Here is a 23917-nt window from a genome sequence, read left to right on the forward strand (position 1 = left end):
AATCTGATAAAAATCCTTATTTTACAAACAAGAAACTGAAGATTCGAAGAGATTATTATTACAAAGGTGAATTAAGAACAAGTCCCTAGCCGGGCGGGATGGCTCATGCCTGTAATCCCAGCACTTTGGGAAGCCGAGGTGGGCAGATCAACAAGGTAAAGAGATCAAGACCATCCTGGCCAACATGATGAAACCCTGCCTCTACTAAAAATACAAAAATTAGCTGGCTGTGGTGGCGTGGAGCCTGTAGTACCAGCTACGTGGGAGGCTGAGGCCGGAGAATCTTGAACCCGGGAGGCGAAGGTTGCAGTGAGCTGAGATGGCACCACTGAACTCCAGCCTGGTGACAGAGGGAGACGCCGTCTCAAAAACAAACAAACAAAAAAAAGTCCCCTAACCACTTATACAGTAATGATTTATACAATGCAGACTTAAATTTTGTCCCTCTTTCCTTTAGTCATTTGTTCTGCTTACTAAGCTTATGTACCCACAAGACAACAGGAATTAGTCAAACACTTCTGTTATAAATCCACTCATACCTTTCAGAACTGAAAGCAAAGCACAATGTCCTTGAAATCTTCTTGCCAGGCCTAATCTAAAATAAATTCATGGGTTTACCTTAGTGTGCAAGGTAAAACATCTAAAATTTTATGGCAAACTGACCTAAAATCAATGACATTAATTTTAATCCTCTATGTTGTGGTTGTTGCTTTTTATGTTAAGTTAGTAAAATGGGAAAAAGAGAAAATAACTTATTACCAAGTTGTGTAAATATGCCATTTGCAAACAGAATTTTTTTAGTAAAATAAAAATTTGACGAACTTATCAAGTTTATTCTGAACAAACTGAAGTATTAAGAAGTCACAGTATAAAGTTGTATTTCATATATCATCTGCCCTCCAATCATCTGAAATGTCAGTATTAAAAATGGTCAGTATAAAAAGTTTCTGGCTTTATCATAAAACTTTAAGTCTTTGTTTTCTAAGTTATTTAATGTTTCAAGTGTCATAATAATTAGGGTTTGATACTAATTCTAAAGACTAATATAAGATGCGGATTTGCTGGGTGTTTTTCTATTTTGAGATATAATATTCATAAGTAAGCATCTACTATGCTTCGGTTTCTGTAATAAGCCTTGAAAATAGATGAGTGAACACATGTCCCTCCCTTCAAGGAGGAGACAGTTTAGTGATATAAACATGTAAAGAAATACATTACAATGCAACAATGAATGGACAAAGTAGCACAGAGAAGATAAAGCAGAGAATGTCATGGAAGGTTTTATGGTAATACCTAAAAATTGTTTTTTAAGGGTGATCAGGAATTTGATAGGACTTAAAGGAGGTAATTTCTTTACATAAAACAGTAGGAAAGACAAATTCAATCTAAAGTGATTGAAGATGGATCAGCGGGTTCCTATGGCCAGGGTTGGGGATCATGGGTTAGCTGGGAAGGAATATACCACAACGACTGAAGTGATGAAAATCTTCTAGATCGATTGTAGAGATGGTTAGCTGGGTGCACACACACATTTGTTAAAAATCATGAAATCATGTACTTAAAATACGTGCATTTTGTCATATGTAATTTATACTTCCATAAACCTTTTTTTTTTTTTTTGAGACAGAATCGCTCTCTGTTGCCCAGGCTGGAGGGCAGTGGCATGACCTTGGCTCAACACAACCTCCACTTCCTGGGTTTAAGCAATTTTCATGCCTCAGCCTCCCGAGTAGCTGGAACTACAGGCACACGTCACCACGTCGACGAATTTTTGTATTTTTAATAGAGACAGGGTTTCACCATGTTGGCCAGGTTAGTCTTGAACTCCTGGCCTCAAGTGATCCGCCTGCCTTGGCCTCCCAAAGTGCTAGGATTACAGGCACGAACCACTACACCCAGCCACAATAAAGTTAACTTTTATAAAACGAATGGGGAAACCAAATGGGCTCCTCGTGATGATAAAACTCTTCTATATCCCAGTGAATCACAAGGTAGTTATCAGTGTTCTGTGAGGAGGAAAATTTCTCTAAATAAACCGCTCCAGTGCTATTTCTTATTTTAGACCGCTCTTAAAGATGTAACAGGTAAAAAAAAATGTAGAGTTTGGCAGAGTTCCATGGAACAGGCTATTTCTAAGCTTATATATTACTAAAAACAGCATTTTCATGATACATTATTTCCATTTATAACATAATTATTGAGTGTGTAAGAATACTAGATGAAGAGCTGAAGGGTTCTTTTTAAGTAAATTGGTGATTCTGAAAAAACTAATTTGCATCTTTGGGATTATTTCAATCTAAAATTAGAAGGTGGATTTCCTATTATTTCTTTCATTTTAAAGTTTCGATTATTCTTACAAGGTTGAAATCTCTACATAGAGAGCCTCCTAATAAAAGCCCTAAATCCCACATGTTGAAAGTGATATCGAAAAACAAGTTTTAACAAGAACACTAAATATCAGTAGTGTTTTCTGCAACTTTTGAGATGGTAAAAATTTAAGGTTCTTAGCCAAATTTATGTATTTTCTTAATCAAAATTAATATTACTTACATCTATTATTTATTAGCTAATCACACAGGTTCTTCTAAATTTTCTACCATGCTATAGGTGTATTACTCTATACACTCTCATACTCTTTTTCTTTGCAAATAAAAAAATTGACAGTTATAGAGATTGATAATGTCTTCAGACCTTGGCTTAAACTTAAACGTAAGTTTTTGTATAAAAAGTTATAGAAAGACTATACATACTGATGGGTGAATATTGGCACAAATATAGAATTCTTTATCTGGAAGGATATATGACAAAAAGTAATGTTACCTTTAAGGAGACAGTCTAAGAAAGAAAGAGGTGGGTTTTCAATTTTTACTTTCTATACCATTAAAAAAATTCCAACATAAATATTCATTAATTCTATTGTTTAAAAATTGTTTTTATATTGAAATCATAGGTTATATTTTCCTCTTATTTTCTATACTTAAAGAAAATAAAAGTAATGTGTAACAGTTTTTTCTATTATGTTTTTCTTTTTTGAACACTATGCCTAGTAGTTTACTTGTTAATTCAGTTGCTTAGAGCACAAAGAATGAAGGCCATAGGTTTGACTAATTACATTTGCAAAGAATAAAACTATCTCTTGTTCAAAGAACACAGTTTTAACTTTAAGTCAGCTGGCAAACTTGTGCTGTTGATTACAGGATGAATCAGGTAAGAGCATGTGACGGACTCAATACAAAACATTAATACTGGAGACTCACTCTAAGTAATGTCCTACTGACACAGAGTAAGAGAGAATACATTAGGGTTATTAAATTCTAAGTAAACATTTCAATTTCCACACCTATCAACTCCTGCCCTTCTGAACAGAATATAAATAAGACCTTAACCAAAAGAGAAAAAGTCTCTGTACTTTCAGAAAAGCTAAAAATTATTTATGTCCCAAAACTTACTATTTTCTAAAAAGATAGATTTTTGTATTAATATACCATATAAACATCAAATAAAGCACTACTATACCTGTAATATCTTCTGGATCTGATACAACAATATGTGCATTTAATTCCTGCAGCTTGTGATGTAGTTCTTCTAATTTTTTATTTGATTTTTTCAAAATGTTGTCTACATAAGCCAAACTTTTTTTATCTGTTGTGACTTTCCTCAGATTTTCAGCTCCTTCTTTGATTTTCAGTTCTTTCCTTATTTCTCTCTTAATTCGATCCTTGATATCATCCAATTTCTGCTGCACCATTGTATCTGAAAAGTCTAATTTTTGAACAGCACTCACATTCTCAGAAAACGGAAGACTTCGGGAATCCCCCTACAGAAAAAAATAAACATACAAATGTGGGAGTTTAGGAGAGTTGGCTGCTCAGTAAATATGCAGTGTTTTCAGCCTAAGAGAGTCTTTCTTGATTACATTACATTTAACTATATTTAATTATCTCCTTAATAAGTAATAGACCAACTACTTACTGACTTTTATTATAACCATACAAAATCATAAATTCAAGAACTCACTGGCCACTCACTAAGTGGCATTACTTGACAAATACATTTATATTAAAATAAAGTGAACACAACACATCTACACACAAAGGCTGTGTAAAGATAGCGGATTTTGGTATCTTAGGAACCCAGGTTAGATCCCAACCCCTACACTGTGAACCTTGAGCAAGTTACTTAACTTTTCAAATACTCAGTTTTAATAGTCTACAAAATCTAAATAATAATAGTAGCCACCTTTCAGAGATACTGTGATAATTCACAAATATTGTAAATGAAGTTCTAAATACAAGTACTGGCTCACTGTAGTCACTTAATAAATAAAAAGTATTATTAAATTCTATAGGTAAACACTAAAAGCCCAGACTTCATCATTACATAATATATTCATGTAACAAAACTGCACTTGTATTCCTTAAATTTATACAAATAAAAAAATTCAATAGATGAATAATTTTATCTTCTGTAAGAAACTTCTTAAAAATAAATGAATATTGGCAAAATAGATATTTTTATGACCACTTTTTAGTTAATGAATTAAATGTACTAGGGCTTGGGAAAACTATATTCAGAACTCCATTTATACAGTTGTTCTTTGGTATGTGTGGGAGGTTGGTTCCAGGATTCCACATATACTACAATCTAAAGATGACCAAGTCACTTATATAAAATGGTTTGGTATTTGCATATAATCTAAATACATACCCCATACTTTAATCTCTATTTATAATACACAATACAAGTGGTATGTAAATAGTTGCTATGCTGTATTATTTGTATTATTTTTTATTTTTTTTCCCCAATACTTTCAATCTGCAATTGGTTGAATCTGCAGATGTTTAATCCACAGATATTAATGGCCAACTGTATATTTCAAGGCTAAGTACTCCAACTGGTAATTTGGTTGACTCAGTACAAAAGCATCATTACTTGAGAACACCTCTAAATTGTGTTCTGTTGATGGAAGCTAAGACAATTACAGTCACCTTAAAATGAAAATCCAATCAGTTAAGCACAGCTAATCTATATTTACAACAACTAAAGTTATGTTCTAGCTATTTCTATATCATTTACTGCTTCAAAGTCCATTACTATAATACCATTGGATTTAAAATGTTTAAATTCTGAAACACAAGAAACCAAAGATAATGGTTACCTCTGGGGAGGGGACTTGAGTTTATGAAGGACATGGAAAAGAAAAAGACACACTGTGCAGCCTTTTTGTACCTTTGAATCACAGACCTAATTAATGCAAAGATTTTCTTTAATTTTTTGAGAATTCCTCACACCCATATAAATAAGTTGATGCAAATACTTTCTACATTCATTCTTAATTTCTAAAAATTATGTATCATGCAAAATAGTGAAAAGGGTAAGCTTATGGGTGATATGGGATCTCGTCTTGGTTTTCATATCAATTTACCTTGTGCCTGCAGGTATATTATGCAAAATATGAAGTAGTTGATTTCTATAAATATCTCTTTTTTTTTTCCCTGTAGAGATGGGATTTTGCCATGTTGTCCAGGCTGATCTCAAACTCTTGGCCTAAGTGATCCTCCCACCTTGACCTCCCAAAGTGCTGGGTTTACAAGCATGAAACACGTGCCCAGCCTGTTTCCAGCTAAGAATTCCTTTGAAACTCCAACAAAAAATAGTACAAAGAAAATTTCATGTTGTTATGTATACTTACCAGGTTCCACGGATCCTAGGTTAAGAATTCCTAAAACAGGTAATCTACACCTGTTAGAAACTGTATTCCTGATCTGTCACTAAACAGATAAACAATGATCTTCTACTTGAGCCAAAATACTGTCTAGATTTTTCAGTATTTATAATGGAATATAAGTCCTACGATCCATTTGGTTTCCAAAGTTTAAGTGTCTACTCTTGGCAAGCTGTCAAAAACACTAGCACATGTCTATTGCCAAAGAATAAAATCCCAAATTTCTATTGTCTAGTTTCAGGTAAAGTGGACTGAGGCAAAAAATGCTTAGATAAAAAATAGTTCAAGCTAGTTCCATTCCTCCAAATATTTTTGTTTCAATCCTTACACATTTATCAGAAAACACTTTATGAACTGCTTTTGCAGATTTGTTCTTTAATATTATGTCCAAAGCCAGAGGTCTGCAAAATTTCTTTGTTCATGATACTCTTAGTATCTCAGGAAATTAGTCCTTATTTCTCATAGGCCAGAAGAAACACCTAACAGTTTCGTTTACTGCCTACTTCAACTCCCATTTCTTTCCACTTTGTTCCTTAAACTCCAATCATATCAAGTTATAAAACTTTACTTCAAGAAATCATCTTTCTTGGCTCAGCCACTAAGCATGCTGCACCTTTGGTATGCACCATCTCTCCTTTCTCCTGCAGTTATCTCTTTCAAGTCTCTTCTTGGCCCTGTTAACTTTTACTTTGTTTCAAAGATCAAGAACAACTCTTGCTGGGAAATAATTTCCTGTCCAATGCCTTTCTTTAGAATTTAGTTGAATGCCTCTCCTGTGTGCTCTGATATTGTGTATCTTATTGAAACAATTACCCCCTTTTTTTTATCTGACTACTCTTCAAAGACTATGAGCAATCTGAGGGCAGGGCTTATGCTTGGCAGATTAGTTTGTTTGTTTGTTTGTTGTTTAATGACTTGTCCATTATGTTATTTAATATTCTTCCTTTACAATTAAGGAAAACCTGTCACTGCTGAGGAACTCCTGCTTCCCTCTATCTGATAAAGAGAATTTGGAGAAGAGGCAGAGTCAAGATGGCTGAATAAGACTCTCCAGCGATTGACTCCCCACAGAAACATAAATTTGAACATGATCTATGCATGAAAGTAACTTCACAAGAGCCAAGGAACCAGATCAGAGATGACCGTTATCTGGTTTTAGCATTACTAAGAAAAGATCAACTGAAGAGGGTAGGAAAGACAGGGGTGCAATGCCTGAATCACCTCTCCCCCAACTATAAGCACAGCAGAGAGAGAGACACAGCCCACTTGGGGTAAGGAGAGGGAAGTGAGTGCAGGACTTTTGACTTGTAGCTCAGCACTGGGCCTGCTGTGGTGAAACCCAACACCAGGCAGAATCCCACGGCCCTTAACCCCAGACCAAGCTAGGCAGACAAGGACCCATCCTGATACTATGTGGAAACCTGTGGCCTTAGTGTGACAGACTTGTGTTCTGGCATCTACAGTAGCCTCAGGTCATGAGTGAACTTCAGCAGCAGGAAGGCTATAGTGGTATGGGCCTGGTTGGTGCCCCGGGGATGTAGTAGTCCTGGTGGCAGGACTGGGACCCCATTATCCTTCTTCCAACCCTAGGAAGCACAGCTTGGAGAGTGCCTCCATCTACTGGGGGAAAAAGAGGGATATAAAAGCAGTACTTTGATCTTGACTCAGTGACAAGTCTACCATGGTAAAACTCCACAATGGGCAAAATCTGATGGCCCACTGATCCCAAGCTGGCACCCAAAGACCGCGCCTCTGAACTCACTTCAGTGTCAGACAAAGAGACATGGCCTCGGTGGAATGGACTCGGGGCTACATCACTACTGTCTGTCTGCAGTAGACTTAAGCCACAAATAAACCTCAGCAGCAGGCAGGCTATAGTTGCATGGGTCTTGGGCATATCCCTGTGCTGTGCTTGTCTTGGCAGCTATGGTTTTCAGGTGTGACCTAGCATTATGGTGGCCGTCCTGGCCACAATACTGCCTGCTCCACCCCTTCCCTCAACCCCAGGCAGCACAGTGTGGAGACACTGATGCTTGAAAGAATGAGAGGGGAACAGGTACACAATGTTGCTTTGGAGCATGCCATGGTGAGGCCCAAGCACTAAGCAGAGTGACACAGTGCCTAATGTGTCCTGGCCCCAGGTGGAAACTCACACACCCAGTGAGACAAACTACCCTCCAGTCTCTCCCCTAGTCAATCTGGGCCAGAACACAAACCAACTGTGAATTCACTGCAAACCTGGGCTTGCGGTGCCATCTAGTGCTGAAACAGTGATAGTGGCCAAGGGCTCGGAGAACACAATAATCGCCCTGCTTAGGATTTCTGGAAGAACAGGAACAAACCACCACCAGGCTGTGAATGGGGAATAAACAGCTAATCCCTCAATGTTCAGATGTTGGGGCAGGCCAAAGGCATGAAGAATATTCAGGGGTCAGGCACAGTGGCTCATGCTAACAACTGGGAGGTTAAGGTGGGTGGATTACCTAAGGTCAGGAGTTTGAGACCAGTCTGTCCAACATGGTAAAACCCTGTCTCTACTAAAAATATAAAAATTAGCCAGGAGTGGTAGTACATGCCTGTAATCTCAGCTACTCAGGAGGCTGAGGTTGGAGAACAGCTTGAACCCAAGAGGCGGAGGCTGCAGAGAGCCGAGATCACTCCACTGCACTCCAGCCTGGGCAACAGAGTGAGTGAGACTCTGTCTCAAAAAAAAATTTTAAGAAAACATTCAGGAACCATAATTTCAGGAAACAAACAAAATAAGGCACCAGGAAACAATCCTAAAGTGATGGAGATGTGTGATGTCTCAGAGAATTCAAAAGAGCTGTTTTAAGGAAACTCAATAAACTTCAATAAAACACAGGGGAAGAATCCAGTAATTTATCAGAGAAACTTGAGAGATTAAACAAACTGAAATCCTGGAGCTGAGAAATACAATGAACAAAATGAATGCAATAGAGAATATCAACAGCAGAATCTATCAAATAGAAAAATCTGAGCTTGAAGACAAGCCATTTGAAAACACATAGCTGGAGGAGAAACAATTAAAAAAGGGTAAAAGGGAATGAAGAAGTTTACAGAACAATGCAACACTATCAAAAGAGCAAATATTTGGGTTACTGGGCTTCAAGAGGGAATTGAGAATGACAAAGGGGTAGAAAGCTTATTCAAAGAGATAGTAACACAAAACTTCCCAAAACTAGAGAAAGATACAAATTATCCAGGTATAGAAAGGTCAAAAGTTACCAGTCAGATACAGCCCAAATAAGTCTACCCCAAGAAATACTATAATCAAATTCTCAAGAGATCAAAGACAAAAAGATTTTGAAAGCAACAAAAAATGCAAATAACATATAAGGAAGTTCCAATCTGTCTAGCAATAGACTTCTCAGCAGAAACCTTATAAGTCAGGATGAGTGAGATGATATATTTAAATTGCTAAAGAAAAAAAAAGATGGGGGGGGTGGGGGTGGGCTGTCAACCAAGAATACTGTACCCAGCACAGCTATCCTTTAGAAATAAAGCAGAGATAAAGACTTTGCCAGACAAATGAAAGCTAAGAGAATTTATCATCATCAGATATGTCTTACAAGAAATGTTAAAAAAAAAAAAATAGGCCAGGAACAATGGTTCACACCTATAATCTCAGCACTTTGGGTGGCCAAGGTGGAAGGACTGCTTGAGCTCAGGAGCTCAAGGCCTTGGGTGGCATACCAAGACTTTGACTCTACGAAAAATGAAAATTAAAAAATCAGCTGGGTGTGGTGGCGTGTGGCTGTAGTCCCAGATACTCGGGAGGCTGGGGTGGGAGGATCATTCAAGTCCATGAGATCAAGACTGCAGTGAGCCATGATCGCACCACTGCCCTCTAGCCTGAAGGACAGAGTGAGACCCTGTCTCGAACATATAAGCAAACAAAAAAATGCTAAAAACAGTTCTTCAAATGAAGAAAGGGACTCTAATGTGTAACAAGAAAACATCTTAAAGGTATAAAACTCACTAGTAAGTATACTGGAAGACAGACTACTATAATACTATAAATGTGATACATAAAGCACTTGTATCTTTAATATGAAGGCTAAAAGACAAAACTATTAAAATAATAACTATTTTAATTTGCCAAGAGATGGGCAATATAAGATGTAAAACGAGACATCAAAAATTACAAATGTGGGAGAAAATGGAGTTAAAATGTAGAGTTGGTTTTTTATTTATTTTCCTATCTTTACAATCAAGTTGGGTTGCTATCAGTTTAAAATATCTCATTTTAAGATTTTTTTCATGAGCTTCATGGTAACTGCAAAGCAAAAACCTATAAGAGATACACCAAAAATAACAGGGAAACCATCAAAACACATTACTAGAGAAAATCACCTAACCATAAAGAAAGACAACAAGAGAACATAAATAGCCAAAGCAATCTAAAGCAAAAAGAACAAAGCTGGAGGCATCATACTACTTGACTTCAAAACACACTACATAGCTATAGTAATCAAAATAGCATGGTACTGGTATAAAAAAGACACACAGATCAATGGAACAGACGACAGCCCAGGAATAAATCATCCATCTACAGTTTATTAATTCTTGACAAAGGTGCCAAGCACACTCAATGGGAAAAGGGTAACAAATGGTGTTGGAAAAACTGGATATCCACATGAGAGAATGAAATTAGATTCTTATCTCTCACCATAGACAAAACTCAACTCAAAATGGATTAAAAACTTAAATGTAAGACCCCAAACTACAAAATCACAAGAAGAAAATATGGGGGAAATATAGGGGAAAGCTCCATGTCACTGGTCTAGGCAAGAATATTTTGGACAAAACCTGAAAAGCATGGGCAACAAAAGCAAAAACAGTTTGAGCATTCTAAATCCAAAACTCTAAAACGCTCAAAAATCTTTTTTTTTTTTTTTTTAAAGATAGGGTCTCACTCTGTTACCCAGGCTGGAGTGTAGTGGTACAATCATTGCTCATTAGCAACCTTGAAACATTGGGCTCAAGTGATCCTCCCACCTTAGCCTCCCAAGTAGCTAAGACTACAGGTGGGCTCCACCATGCCTAGCTAATTTTTATTTTTTGTAAAGACAGGGTCTTGCTACATTGCCCAGGCTCGTCTTGAACTGATGGCATCAAGTGATCCTCCTGCCTTGACCCCCCAAATTGTTGGGATTATAGGCGTGAGCCACCATGAAACCTTTTGATTGCCAACATGATACTCAAACTAAATGCTTATTGGAACATTTTGAATTTTCAAAATTTGATTTGGAATGATCAACCACTAAGTATAATGCAAATATTCCAGAACCTGAAAAAATCCCAAATCCAAAACACTCTGGTTGTAAGCATTTCAGATACAGGATATTTAACCTGTACAGACAAATGGAATTGTATCAAACTAAAAATCTTCTGCATAGTAAAGGTAACAATCAACAGAGCAAGGATGCCAGTCATAGACTGGGAGAATACATTTACAAACTACACAACTGATAAAGGGTTAATACCCAAATATAAAGAACTCAAACACTCAATAACAAACAAATAACCTGATCAAAAAACGGGCAAAAGGCCTACACAGACATTTCTCCAAAAAAGAACATACAAACAACCCACAGGTGTATGAAAAAATGTTCAACATCACTAATCATCAAAAAATGCAAGTCAAAACTACAATGAGATATCACCTCACTCTAGTTAGAATAGGTACTCTCAAAAAATCAAAAGATAGCAGGTGTTGATGAGGGTGTGGATAAAAGGGAACCCTTATACACTGCTGGTATAGCCATTATGGAAATGTATAGCCATTATGGAAAACAGCATGAAGGTTGCTCAAAAAATTTTAAACGGAACTACCATATGATCTGGTAAATCCCACTACTGGGTATATATATCCAAAGAAAATGAAATCAGTATGTTTTACAGATATCTGCACTCCTATGTTTATTACAGCATTATTCACAATAGCCAAGTTATAGAATCAACCTAAATGTCTATCAAAGAGAGTAACTATTTTTATGTTTCTTGTTACATATTCCCAACTTTTTTGTACCCATTAACCCATCTTACACTACCCCTTTTTCCCCGCTCCCCTCTTGTCCTCTTAAAACTACCATTCTACTCTCTACCTCTTTGAGAACAACCTTTTAGATTCCACCTATGAGTGAGATCATGTGGTATTTGTCTTTCTGTGCCTGGCGTAGTGTCCTCTAGGTACATTCACGTTGTCTGAAATGACAAGACTTCATTATTTATGACTGAATAATATTCCATTGTGTATACATACTATATTTTATTTATCCACTTGCAAGACTTCATTTAAAAGTTGGGAGTATAAAACAAGAAATAGAATGGTCAATTCAATAATTTTAAAATTAATCAGTAATATGTTCAATGCACTGTATTGGGCACAGACAGACTCCCTTATAAAGCTTACAAACATCAGGGCTTTAAACTAACTTTAGAAAAGAGAAAGTTCAGGATGCTACGTAAGTGTCATAACAAAAGAATTTCAAGTCAGCTAGCGAATAAAGAAAGGTTTCCCTTATTTGTGCCCTTGATTAGTTAACAGCAGTATAAGCAGCTGTTATACTGCTGTGTAAACACACTTTTATTTCAAGTTATGTTAAAAATAAGAACTTTAAAAATAGAGGGAAAGATAAATTAAGAGGGATTTCCATTTTATTTTTCAAAGTTTTCCATGTTTTCTCTATTTTTTTGATAATAAAATTTTCTCCACTTCTTTTTTAACCTTGTCTAATAAGGAAAAGACATTATTTAAAAGAGACCAAAAGAACCAAAAGTAATATTAACTTTATTTCAATTGTGGAAAATGTAAAAGCTTATAATCATATCTTATACTACATTATATCTGCTACTTAACCTTGCCACTTTCATTCAACACAATTCTACTACAAGGGACCAACTACAGACTACACAGTACATTGTAATTAAATTACCTCATGTGCCAGTCAAGTATTTCAAATACACAAATGTGATAATATGTATTTGGTAAATACAGTGACTTTTACTTTATACAATAACGAAATTCTTATTTTTAAGACTCAAACATAAACTGACATTTTCAATTTAATATACTTCAACAAACTCACAGTAAAGTTAAGAAAAACACTGAAATAAGAACAAGACCAGATTCAAAGAACAAAATGAAAATGGACTGTCACTCGTGACCAAGTACTTCATTTAGGGAGAGACAGGAGAGGATGTTTACTCCTCATTGGCCCAGTTCCCAGAGTAGTGAAAAAGCTGTTACTCTCCCTACATTTCAGAAATATAAAACAGTCTGACCTGATAGATGCCAAGAAATGTTAGAGTACCCATAAAAACTCACTGGATACAATGATTCATATACTATGTTAGCTAGAAGGAATTTCAAAAACCATTTAGTCTAACTTTCTTGATTTTAGTTTTGGGGAAAGCATGCTTAAAGCAGCTTTCTTCGAGGGGCCCTCTGACATACCCACTTATCTATATTTGAACTACATCTTGACCAGATTGATTTGCGTTAATAGATATTACCTGCCTTAAGCCAGGGATATTGGCAGAACACATTTCTTCTTCTCTAATTTCACCCTAATCCAACATTCTGTGCCTCAAAAGGAGAGTGCTCTCAACTAGAAAGCAAGAAACCAATTCAAACACAAGTCCAGTGCACTGACCATGCAATTCAAAAGCTATTATCCTATTTATCTGTACCTGTTTGCTCATCTGTCTTTCAGTTTCCTTATCATATAAAGTTTAAAAAAAAAACTTTATTCAAAGCATGCACTGAGTTCTAGGCAATGAAATATAAAGATAAAAATGACCTGATTCTTCTTTCTTTCTGGTATTCAATTTATTAAAGAAGACAGACATGAAAACCAAATATAATTTGAAAGAGCAGCAAAGGCTTCACACAAATGTAGGCCATATTGTGTTTTTTGTTTGTTTGTTTTGAACAGAAGGCTCGGTTAGAATGTTGTGTTACGGAAATAATGAAGCATTTGGCATCAGAATGACCTTGTATAAATTCTGATACTGCAATCATGCTAAAGCTTCGATTTCCTCATCTGTGAAATGGAATTATTATAACTGCCTGACCCATATTATTTTTAAGTGTCATAACGGCCATGCCCACTGAAAAAATACGCTTTCATAGCAACAGGACAGTTTCTGACACATAGTTGGTACTGCAGCAGATAGTGCTGGGTGCCTACGTAATACCATCCTCCTATTATCCTCACTTAAAAAACAACAATAAAAAAGAAAACCTCCCATCATGTTAGATGCAACAAGGTCTACAGCTGAAATTCTCACTTCACCAGGCTCTCCTGCAGCCAGAAGTAACCATATTATCAAGTTTCATCAAAGAGAACTAAACCCAGGATTTTGATGAAAACTTTTACTTCTCCTTTTCTATTTGCCAGGAATGCAGACCCAAGGCCTGAAAGTACAGCAGTCATCTTGTAACAACGAGGAACAAATAGGACAAAACCCAATACACTAAGGATGGCAGAGCAGAAAGAGAGCCTGGGTCTCTGATGGCCTTACTGGGCACTGCTATACAAGCCCTAGACTGGCTACCTTTATACTTCTTGTTTCTGGGTCCCTGATGGCCTTACTGAACTGCTACACAAGCCCTAGACTGGCTACCTTTCTACTTCTTGTTTCAGATGGAAAATAAATCTCTATTTGGTTAAGTAAGGCAAGATCATATAGGGCCCTGTAGGCCATATAAAGACTTTGGTGTTTTTTTATTTTTTGAGATAGAGTCTCGCTCTGTCGCCCAGGCTGGAGTGCAGTGGCACAATCTTGGCTCACTGCAAGCTCCGCCTCCCGGGTTTACCTCATTCTCCTGCCTCAGCCTCCGGAGTAGCTGGGACTACAGGTGCCCGCCACCATGCCCGGCTAATTTTTTTGTATTTTTAGTAGAGACGGGGTTTCACTGTGTAAGCCGGGATGGTCTCGCTCTCCTGATCTCGTGATCCGCCCGCCTTGGCCTCCCAAAGAAGACTTTGGTTTTTACTTTGAATGAAATGGAAACTCAGGGCAGGGTTTCAGCAAAGAAATGATATAGTCTGACCCGTGTTAAGAAACAATAGATTCAAGGGAGGCAGGGAAACATGTTGTGAAGTATGGTGCATTGTTACAAAATGGCCTCAAGTGAATCCTGCCTCTCTGCATTCACACTCTTCCACATTGACTCTGAGGGTAGTCTTCTGAGGGACTCTGACTGAAGTGACATTCTACTGACGTGCAGGAGTTCCAAGTACAGGCTTCAAGAGAGCTCATAGCTTGTTTTTGCTCTTAAAAACGAACTGCTATGTAAAGAAGTCCAAACTATCCTGCTTGAGAGAGAGACAACATGGAAGATGAGAGAAACCATGTGGAAAGAGGCCATGTGTATGAGAACAAAAGTGAAGCCACAGTAGGCATTCCAGTCCAGCTTAGCCACCAGCTGAATACAGCTGCATAAGTGAGCCCAGTTGAGACCAGGAAAAGAAACACCTAGTATACCCAAAGAATCTTGAGATGAGTTTGCTATGCTGCAACAGACACATAATAAAGAGGCTACTGTACTAATCCAGGCAAGAAATGATGATCACTCTAAGCAGTCTTTTCAAATACAATTATTATCGATTACTTTCTGTGGACTCCTACTGGATAACAACTGTAACAATTTAAAAGATGGGGATGTTGGCCGGGCGCGGTGGCTCATGCCTGTGATCCCAACACTTTGGGAGGACGAAGCGGGCAGATCACCTGAGGTCAGGAGTTCAAGACCAGCCTGGCCAACATGGAGAAACCCCATCTCTACTAAAAATACAAAATTAGCCGGGCATGGTGGCACATGCCTGTAATCCCAGCTACTTGGGAGGCTAAGGCAGGAGAATCGCTTGAACCCAGGAGGTGGAGGTTGTGGTGAGCCGAGATCGTGTCATTGCACTCCAGCCTGGGCACAAGAGTGAAACTCCGTCTAAAAAAAAAAAAAAAACTTGGGGATGTTAATAACATTATCAGTGGATATTGGCTATAGACTTGTGGGGGAAAAAAAGACATGATCTATATTAAGCTAAATATGAGTTCATAATGATGTCTCCAACTTGAATCTATCAAAACACAGATCATTCTAGCCTCCTCCCTTTGCTTATCTGTAAATCCCAACTCCAATAGTGAGAAACCTGGCTCCTACCATCTACCATTCATTTACTAAATCATTCAATTCCAGTAAAATGTATAGCAGGATCAGAACTGTTAACCCATGCCCCCATGGGAAACAACTTTATCAACGAAAAGTACAGTAGTTTTATGGTTATCTATTTTTCTGTAAATCTAAACCTGTTCAAGAATAAAGTCCATTAAAAAAACAAAAACAAAATAACCCTTATACTCAGGAGTGTATGCCTAGTGAGAAGACAGACATTAGATAAGCAAACCACAATTAAAACTTTTGATAACAGCAAAGAATGAAAAGCCTGCTTGCAATTTAGGTTAAAAATATCAAGAAAAGTAGTATTTATTTTCCTTCTCCAAGAAAGCAGTATTTATTGAGACCCAAGAGATGACTGAGGTATCCAAAAGGAGAAAAAGAAACATGTGAATGCTTGAAGAACCAAAACAAAAATTAACTGTCAAATTTCTGGTTCTCGACAAGATTGAATAGGCTTATATCTCTTCATTCCAGCCCACATAAATTCAGCTAAACACCCTGGACTTAATACAGCAGAGAAGGTAGAAGGAAAAAAACAGACCAGTTAGGAACTTCAGGTCTTGAGGAAGACAAGATATGAATTCTCTGGGTTGTCCTTTAATAGACTTCTCCAGATTGTGCCAGAAGTCTGTAACCCAAAACCAAAGAATAATAAAAAAAAAAAAAAGCCCCAAGAAAAACCTGCTCTCTTTAGCCAAATAACCGCAAAACAGGGCAGCCCAGTAAGACAGAAATCTTTTTGACAATAGCAACCCTACCGCAGCCAGGCATCTCAGATGCTTCCTACCTTGCTGTGTTAAGAAGGTATTGAGTGGTGATCTGGACTTCCCATCTGGCAACAGTAGGTGGTCCAGGTTAGTATTTTCAAATTAGAAGAAAAAAGTGTAGCATACAATGGAAGATTTCTACACTTCACCTATGTGGAGAATGTCAATACTAATAATCTGATAAATTACACATGCATATTGTAATACCCAAAGGAACCACAAAACAAATTAAAACAGAGTGACGTACGGAGAAACACTGTAAGAAATCAAAATGGAATTCTAAAAAAATACACACATAGCCCACAAATCAAGAAAAGGGAAATGGGAATGAACAGAAAACAATAAAATAGCAAACTTAAGCCCTCACATATCAATAATCACTTTAAATACAAATGGCTTGCACACAAAAATTTAAAACACAAGTTGGTACAGTGCATTAAAAAAATATGGCCTTGGGCCAGGTGCAGGGGCTCCTGCCTGTAATACCAGCATTTTGGGAGGCCAAGGTGGAAGGACTGCTTGAGCTCAGGAGTTCAAGACCAGACTGGGCAATATAGTGAGACCCTATCTCTTAAAAAAACAAAAACAAAAACCCGTATGTTACCTAAAGGAATGTCGTTTCAATGTATCATGACACAGGTAGGCTAAAAAGGATAGGAAAGAATATACCATATAAACATTAATAAAAAAAAGTAACCGTATTAATACCAGGAAAAAACAGACTTCAAAGAAATGAAAAAAAAAAAAAGAGTGTCATTAAAAATGATAAAAAAGTCTATCCACCAAGATGACATAACAATACTAATTCTGGAAATAACACAGCTTCAAAACACAGGAAGCAAAAACCGGTAAGGAGAAATTGAAAAATAGACAATTATAGTTGGGGACTTCAACATCCCTCTCTCAGAAAGATAGAAGTAGTAATAGAAAACCAGGAAGAATACAAAGAACTAAACACTACCATCAAAAAGGGAATTTAAGTAACATTTATAGAAATGTTCCACCTACAAGAACAGAATACATATTCTTTGCAAGCACCCACAAAATGTTCACCATGAGAGAGCACAGCCTGCATCATAAAACCTAAAGAAATGTAAAGAAACATAAGCATACAGAGTATGAATCAATAACTTAGATGAAATGAACCAATTCTTCAAAAACACCAAAACTCACCCAATATGAAATACATAATCTGCACAGTCCTATATTATACAATATTCTCCAGAAAATCAGAGGAAATACTTCCCAATTGCTCTTGTGAGGTAGGTGTTACCCTGACAGAAGAAATATACACAAAAACTAATTTCTCCCATGAATTTAGATGTAATAATCCTCAACAAAATATACTCAAATTGAATATAGTACTGAAGAAAAAGAATTACACAATACAACACAGTAGGGTTTACTCCAAGTATATAGGACTCGTTCAATATGTAAAAATCCATCAATATAATCCACCATATATCAAGAGAATAAAGATTTAAAAAATCACATGATCATGCCAACTTATACAGAAAAATTATGTGACAAAATTCAAGAGCTATACATGGCAAACACTCCAAGCAAACTAGAAAAGAACTTCAACTTGACAAAGAGTATCTACCAAAAAACTTACAGCTAACATCATATGTAACGGTGAAAAACTAAATGCTTTTCCCCAAGATTGGCATTAGGACAAGGATGTCTGCTCTCAGCACTCTTATTCAATGCAATATTAGACATTCTATCCACTACAGTAAGTTAATAAAAAGCATATATTTTTACTCACATCACTGTGGAAACTAGTTTTTAATTTAAAAATTTTTGGTTATTCTGATAGTGGGGAAATGGTATCTCATTTGTTTTGCATTTTTTGAGTTATTATTGAAGATGAAGATTTTTCTCATATTTTATTGACCTTAACATAAATGTTTCTTAAATATATTAATATAAATGTATTTTTCTCTTAACCATTAAAAAAAAAGGATATAAAATGGGAAGGAAGAAATAAAATTCCCCCTATTAGCAGATAACAGGGTCATGTATATAGAAAATCCCAAGGAATGTACTAGAAAACGTCTACAATAAGAGAGTTCACAAAATCACAGAATACAAGAGCCATATACAAAAATAATCGTTCTTCTATATACTAACAATGACTGTGTAGACAATAAAGTTAAAAACACAATACAGTTACGATCTGTCTAAAAAATTAAAACATAGATAAAAACCTAACAAAATACGTATAGAATTGGTATGCTCAAATGAATCATAGATCTAAGTGTAAAAACCATGAGAAAATCTGTGTTTTCCCCTTTATCTTTTAGAAAAAAATGTAGGAGAAAATCTTCATAACCTGGGGTTAAGCGAAGAGTTCTTAGGACACCAAAAGCATGATCCATAAAATAAGCAAACAAACAAAAAAGATCAATTGGACTTATCAAAATGTAAAACTTTTGCTCTTCAAAAGGGCTAAGTGCATACCACAATAGAAGAAAATATTTGCAAATCACATATGTAACAGAAGATTCATATCTGGAATATATAAGTAACTATACTCAACAGTAATGAAACAACCAATTTAGAAAATAGGCTTGAACAGATACTTCACCAAAGAGGATATATAACGGCAAACAAGCATATAAAAAGATTGCCAACATCATTAGCTATTAGGGAACTGCAAGTTAAAACCACAATAATAGATGTCTAATAAACACCTATTTAAATGGCTAAAAAAATACTGACAATACAAAGATTCTTGTGAAAATGCAGCACCAACTGGATCTCTCATACATTGCTGTATGGAATGTAAGATGGTATAGCCACTCTGAAAAACAGTTTGGCATTTTCTTATAAATTTAAACAGATATATTTAAATACTATATATATCTAAACAGTAACACTTAACATGACCTAGCAATTACACTCTTGGATATTTACCCTAAAGAAAGGAAAACAAAACTATACAAAAATGCCCAGAGTAACTTCATTTGTATTAACCCAAAAGCTGGAAATAGCCCAATGTTCTTCAATGGGTACATGGGGAAAAGGATAAACATATTGTGGCATATTCACAAAACAGCATGCTACTAAGCAATAAAAAGTAACTACTCACAGGCATATGCCTGTAATCCCAGCTACTTGGGAGGCTGAAGCACAAGAATTGCTTGAACCTGGGATGGGGAGGTTGCAGTGAGCCAAGATTGTGCTCCAGCCTGGATGACAGAGCAAGACTGTCTCCAAAAAAAAAAAAAAAAGGGTGGGGGCGGGCACAGTGGCTCACACCTGTAATCCCAGCACTTTGGGAGGCCAAGGCGGGCAGATCACAAGGTCAGGAGTTCAAGACCCCCCTGGCCAACATGGTGAAACCCTGTCTCTACTAAAAAAAATACAAAAATTAGCCGGGCATGGTGGCATGCGCCTGTAATCCCAGCTACTTGGGAGGCTGGGGCAGGAGAATTGCTTGAACCTGGGAGGCAGAGGTTGCAGGGAGCAGAGATCGTGCCACTGCACTCCAGCCTGGATGACAGAGGAAGACTCTGTCTCAAAAAAAAAAAAAAAAAAAGTAATCCCTTGGAACACTGTTTAATGCCACTTTCTTCAATGTTATACATAAATTTAATGAGATCCATTATTAGTTTTACCAGGAAAAAGTAAATCAGAAGTAATGAATCAAAAAAATAGGTAGCATAACAAGATGATACTTGAAAACAAGCAGTATGTAACAAGAGACATTTGCACTAAGAAGTCAAAATACAGAAACACCTGGAACTATTTAATATAAGGATAATTAACCGGATATACAAGATTCAAGGCCTAGGAGACATATCATACAGTGGAACTAATGAATATAAACTATCAAGAAACTATTTAATTATAAGAAACAATGTGTAATACATTAGACCAGGAATCAAAACACCTGGGTTCTGGCCTTGTCCTAACACTTAATAGTTATTTAACTTAAAGCAAGTGATTTGAGCTTTCCTTAAGTAAACAGTTACCTAACTTAAAGCAAGTGATTTGAGCTTTCCTTAACTATTTATCTAACTTAACTAAATAGTTATCTAACTTAAAGCAAGTGACTTGAGTATCTCCCTATCTCTAAAATCTCTAAATCTCTATCTCCTTATCTCTAAAATCTCATCTCTAACTTAAAGCAAGTGACTTCAGTATCTCCTGATCTCTAAAATTGAAAAAATGCCTACATCTCAATATTATTATGAGAACCAAATGAGAAAAAATAGAGAAGGCATTATATTATATAAGAAGGGGGTGTATATGCTCAGTATCCCGTGTTTTAAAATGAAAGGACAAATACATGCCTTTTAGATTTTAAAACTCCACCAATACTGCTTAAAATAGAATTTTGATAACTAAAAATATTATGCCAGCTGAAATGAGGCAAAAGTACATTGAAATGAAAACATAAAAAGGATACCTGGATTTACACTTTGGGAGGCCGGGGCAGGTGGATCACTTGAGGCCAGGAGTTCAAGACCAGTCTGGCCAACAGAGCAAAACCTCACCTCTACTAAAAAATACAAGAATTAGCTGGGTGTGGTGGCACATGCCTGTAATCCCAGCTACTTGGGAGGCTGAAGCACAAGAACTGCTTGAACCTGGGATGGTGAGTTTGCAGTGAGCCGAGACGGCGCCACTGTACTCCAACCTGGGTGACAGAGCAAGACTGTCTCAAAATAAATAAATAAATAAATAAATAAATAAATAAATAAATAAAAGGGGGGGTGGTGGTGGCTCACACCTGTAATTCCAGCACTTTTGGGAGGCTGAGGTGGGTGGATCACCTGAGGTCAGGAGTTTGAGACCGGCCTGACCAAGGTGGTGAAACCCCATCTCTACTAAAAATATAAAATTAGCCAGGCGTGGTGACAGGCGCTTGTTATCCCAGCTACTCATGAGGCTGAGGCAGGAGAATCGCTTGAACCCGGGAGGTGGAGGCTGCAGTGAGCCAAGGTTGAGCCACTGCACTCCAGCCTGGGAGACAGAGCCAGACTCTGTCTCAAAAAAAAAAAAGATACCTGGCTTCAAACATTCAAAGAACCATGTTTGAATGAACAGTTTGAACAGTTTTCCTCTGGCTAACTCCTTATCCTTCAGGTCGAGGTGGAAAGCGATCCTTGATCTCACCTATATTGGTTAGATGCTCCTGCCAGGTGACCCACAGTACATTCCACTTACATTTCCTATCATATCCCTCATCACACCTTTATTTATTTGTCTTCCCTGACTGATGATAAGACAGGCTTTCTGAGTGCAGAGGCAGAATCTTTCTTGCTCACTACTATGTCCCCAGCACATCATAGTCAATCAATAATTTTTTTCATTTCTTTTTTTTTTATTATTTTGAGACGGGGTCTTGCACTGTCACCCAAGATACGGCGCAGTGGCACAATCATGTCTCACTGCAGTCTCAACCCCTCAAGATCAAGTGATCTTCCCACCTCAGCTTCCTGAGTAACTGGAACTATATAGGCATGTGCCACTGCGGTTGGCTATTTCTTTAAATTTTTTTGTAGAGATGGGGTCTCACTGTGCTATGTTGCCCAGGCTGGTCTTGAACTCCTGGCTCAAGCGATTCTCCTACCTTAGCCTCTCAAAGTGATATTTTTAAGGCAATTCTTTACATTTCATGGGAGAAATAGCAATCCCTCATATCCAAATCCAATCCCCACCCCTCCCTGCCTCCAAAGGTCTAGTTATAGAAAACGTTTTAGGCAAAAAGAAAACATATGTATTGGGAAACATAAACAGGTAGAATCAGAAATAAAGACAGTCTTCACGTTTATAATATGGAAAGGGCTTTCAGTCACAAGTCATTGTTCCTTTCCATTAGGTCACATACATATTCAAGCATAAAAGAATATTACAGTCAGTAAAATCTGAACTTTATTAATAATTGTCCTCTTAATGATTACTTAACAGACTAATTTCCCTTTCTTATTTTATCTGCACATTCCACATTCTTATAATCTTATATGCTTGAAACAAATAATTTCACTTTACGAGTACTTTAAACAAGAAGGCTCATTATCAAGAGACAAGTACTAGAGCCTACCAATGACTCTAGAGCATCTGATCACCATGCCACTGATCAATTCTATCAACTTTCCTCTAGTAGTGTTCCTTAAACTGTTGCGTGGATATGGAGTTGGGATGAGGAGTGGGGATGCAGATTACAAATTTACTATGAGATCCTGATGAAAGCAATGGACCTCAGAAAATTTCATGTGTGCAACACACACACACACACACACACACACACACTCACACAGAGTGGTAGGAGGTTTCATGAGGTTCACACATTCCTGAGGTTTATCCAAGCACCCTAAATTCAAAGCCTATGTAGATGCACCCTCTTGTCAACCAGTTACCTTCTAGCTATCAGCTGTTTCTTGTGAGCCTACTATGCAAAAAAGACTTTTTAGAAAAATACACTATATTCGCAAAAGGGCATCCAATAAGACCTTAATTAATTAACTTACCATAATACCTCCTTTATACAAAATCAACCATGTTAAAAATTTAAGTAACTTCAGAAATCATATTAAGCAGACCTCCCAATGATCAGAAAAACCTTTCTTAAGGTCTAGATTCTATTTGTACTCACACTTTTTTCATTCTGAACCTTCTCCCATCCCTGGAATTCCCAGTAGATAAAACAGGCAAGCCCCCCACTGTGTCCACAGTTCTACCAATATAAGAAATAATGGTAATAGTTCCATACACCTATTACTAACCAATAAAATTTAACTGAGACCCTTAAGAACAAAGGGTCAAAAACACAATGCGATACCACCTTACTCCTTCAAGAATGGCCATAATTTTAAAAATAAAAAAATAATAGATGTTGGTATGGATATGGTGAAAAGGGAACACTTCTACACTGCTGGTGGGAATGTAAACTAGTACAACCACTACGGAAAACAGTGTGGAGATTCCTTAAAGAACTAAAAGTAGGTCTACCATTTGATCCAGCAATCCCACTACTGGGTATCTACCCAGACGAACAAAAAAGTCATTATATGAAAAAGACACTTGCACACATGTTTACAGTAGCACAATGCACAATTACAAAAATATGGAACCAGCCCAAATGCCCATCAATTAACAAGTGGACAAAGAAAATATGGTGTGTGTGTGTGTATATGATACTAAGCCATAAAAAGGAATGAAATAATGGCATTTGCAAGCAGCCTGGATGGAATCGGAGATAAC

At 36.9% G+C, this 23917-nt stretch overlaps 1 protein-coding gene across 3 annotated transcripts in view; it reads right to left on the reverse strand.

Annotated features, from left to right (window-relative positions):
- PKN2 (protein kinase N2) overlaps window positions 1-23917 on the reverse strand; it is a 142269-nt gene that overhangs the window by 92780 nt on the left and 25572 nt on the right. For all 3 annotated transcript variants that reach the window (XM_030825099.1, XM_030825100.1, XM_030825098.1), the window contains exon 2: window positions 3517-3817. In XM_030825099.1, the coding sequence (XP_030680959.1) occupies window positions 3517-3817 (301 nt within the window). The remainder of the gene's footprint in view (window positions 1-3516; window positions 3818-23917) is intronic.

Source organism: Nomascus leucogenys, chromosome 12 (genome assembly GCF_006542625.1).
Source record: "Nomascus leucogenys isolate Asia chromosome 12, Asia_NLE_v1, whole genome shotgun sequence".
NCBI lineage: Eukaryota > Metazoa > Chordata > Mammalia > Primates > Hylobatidae > Nomascus > Nomascus leucogenys.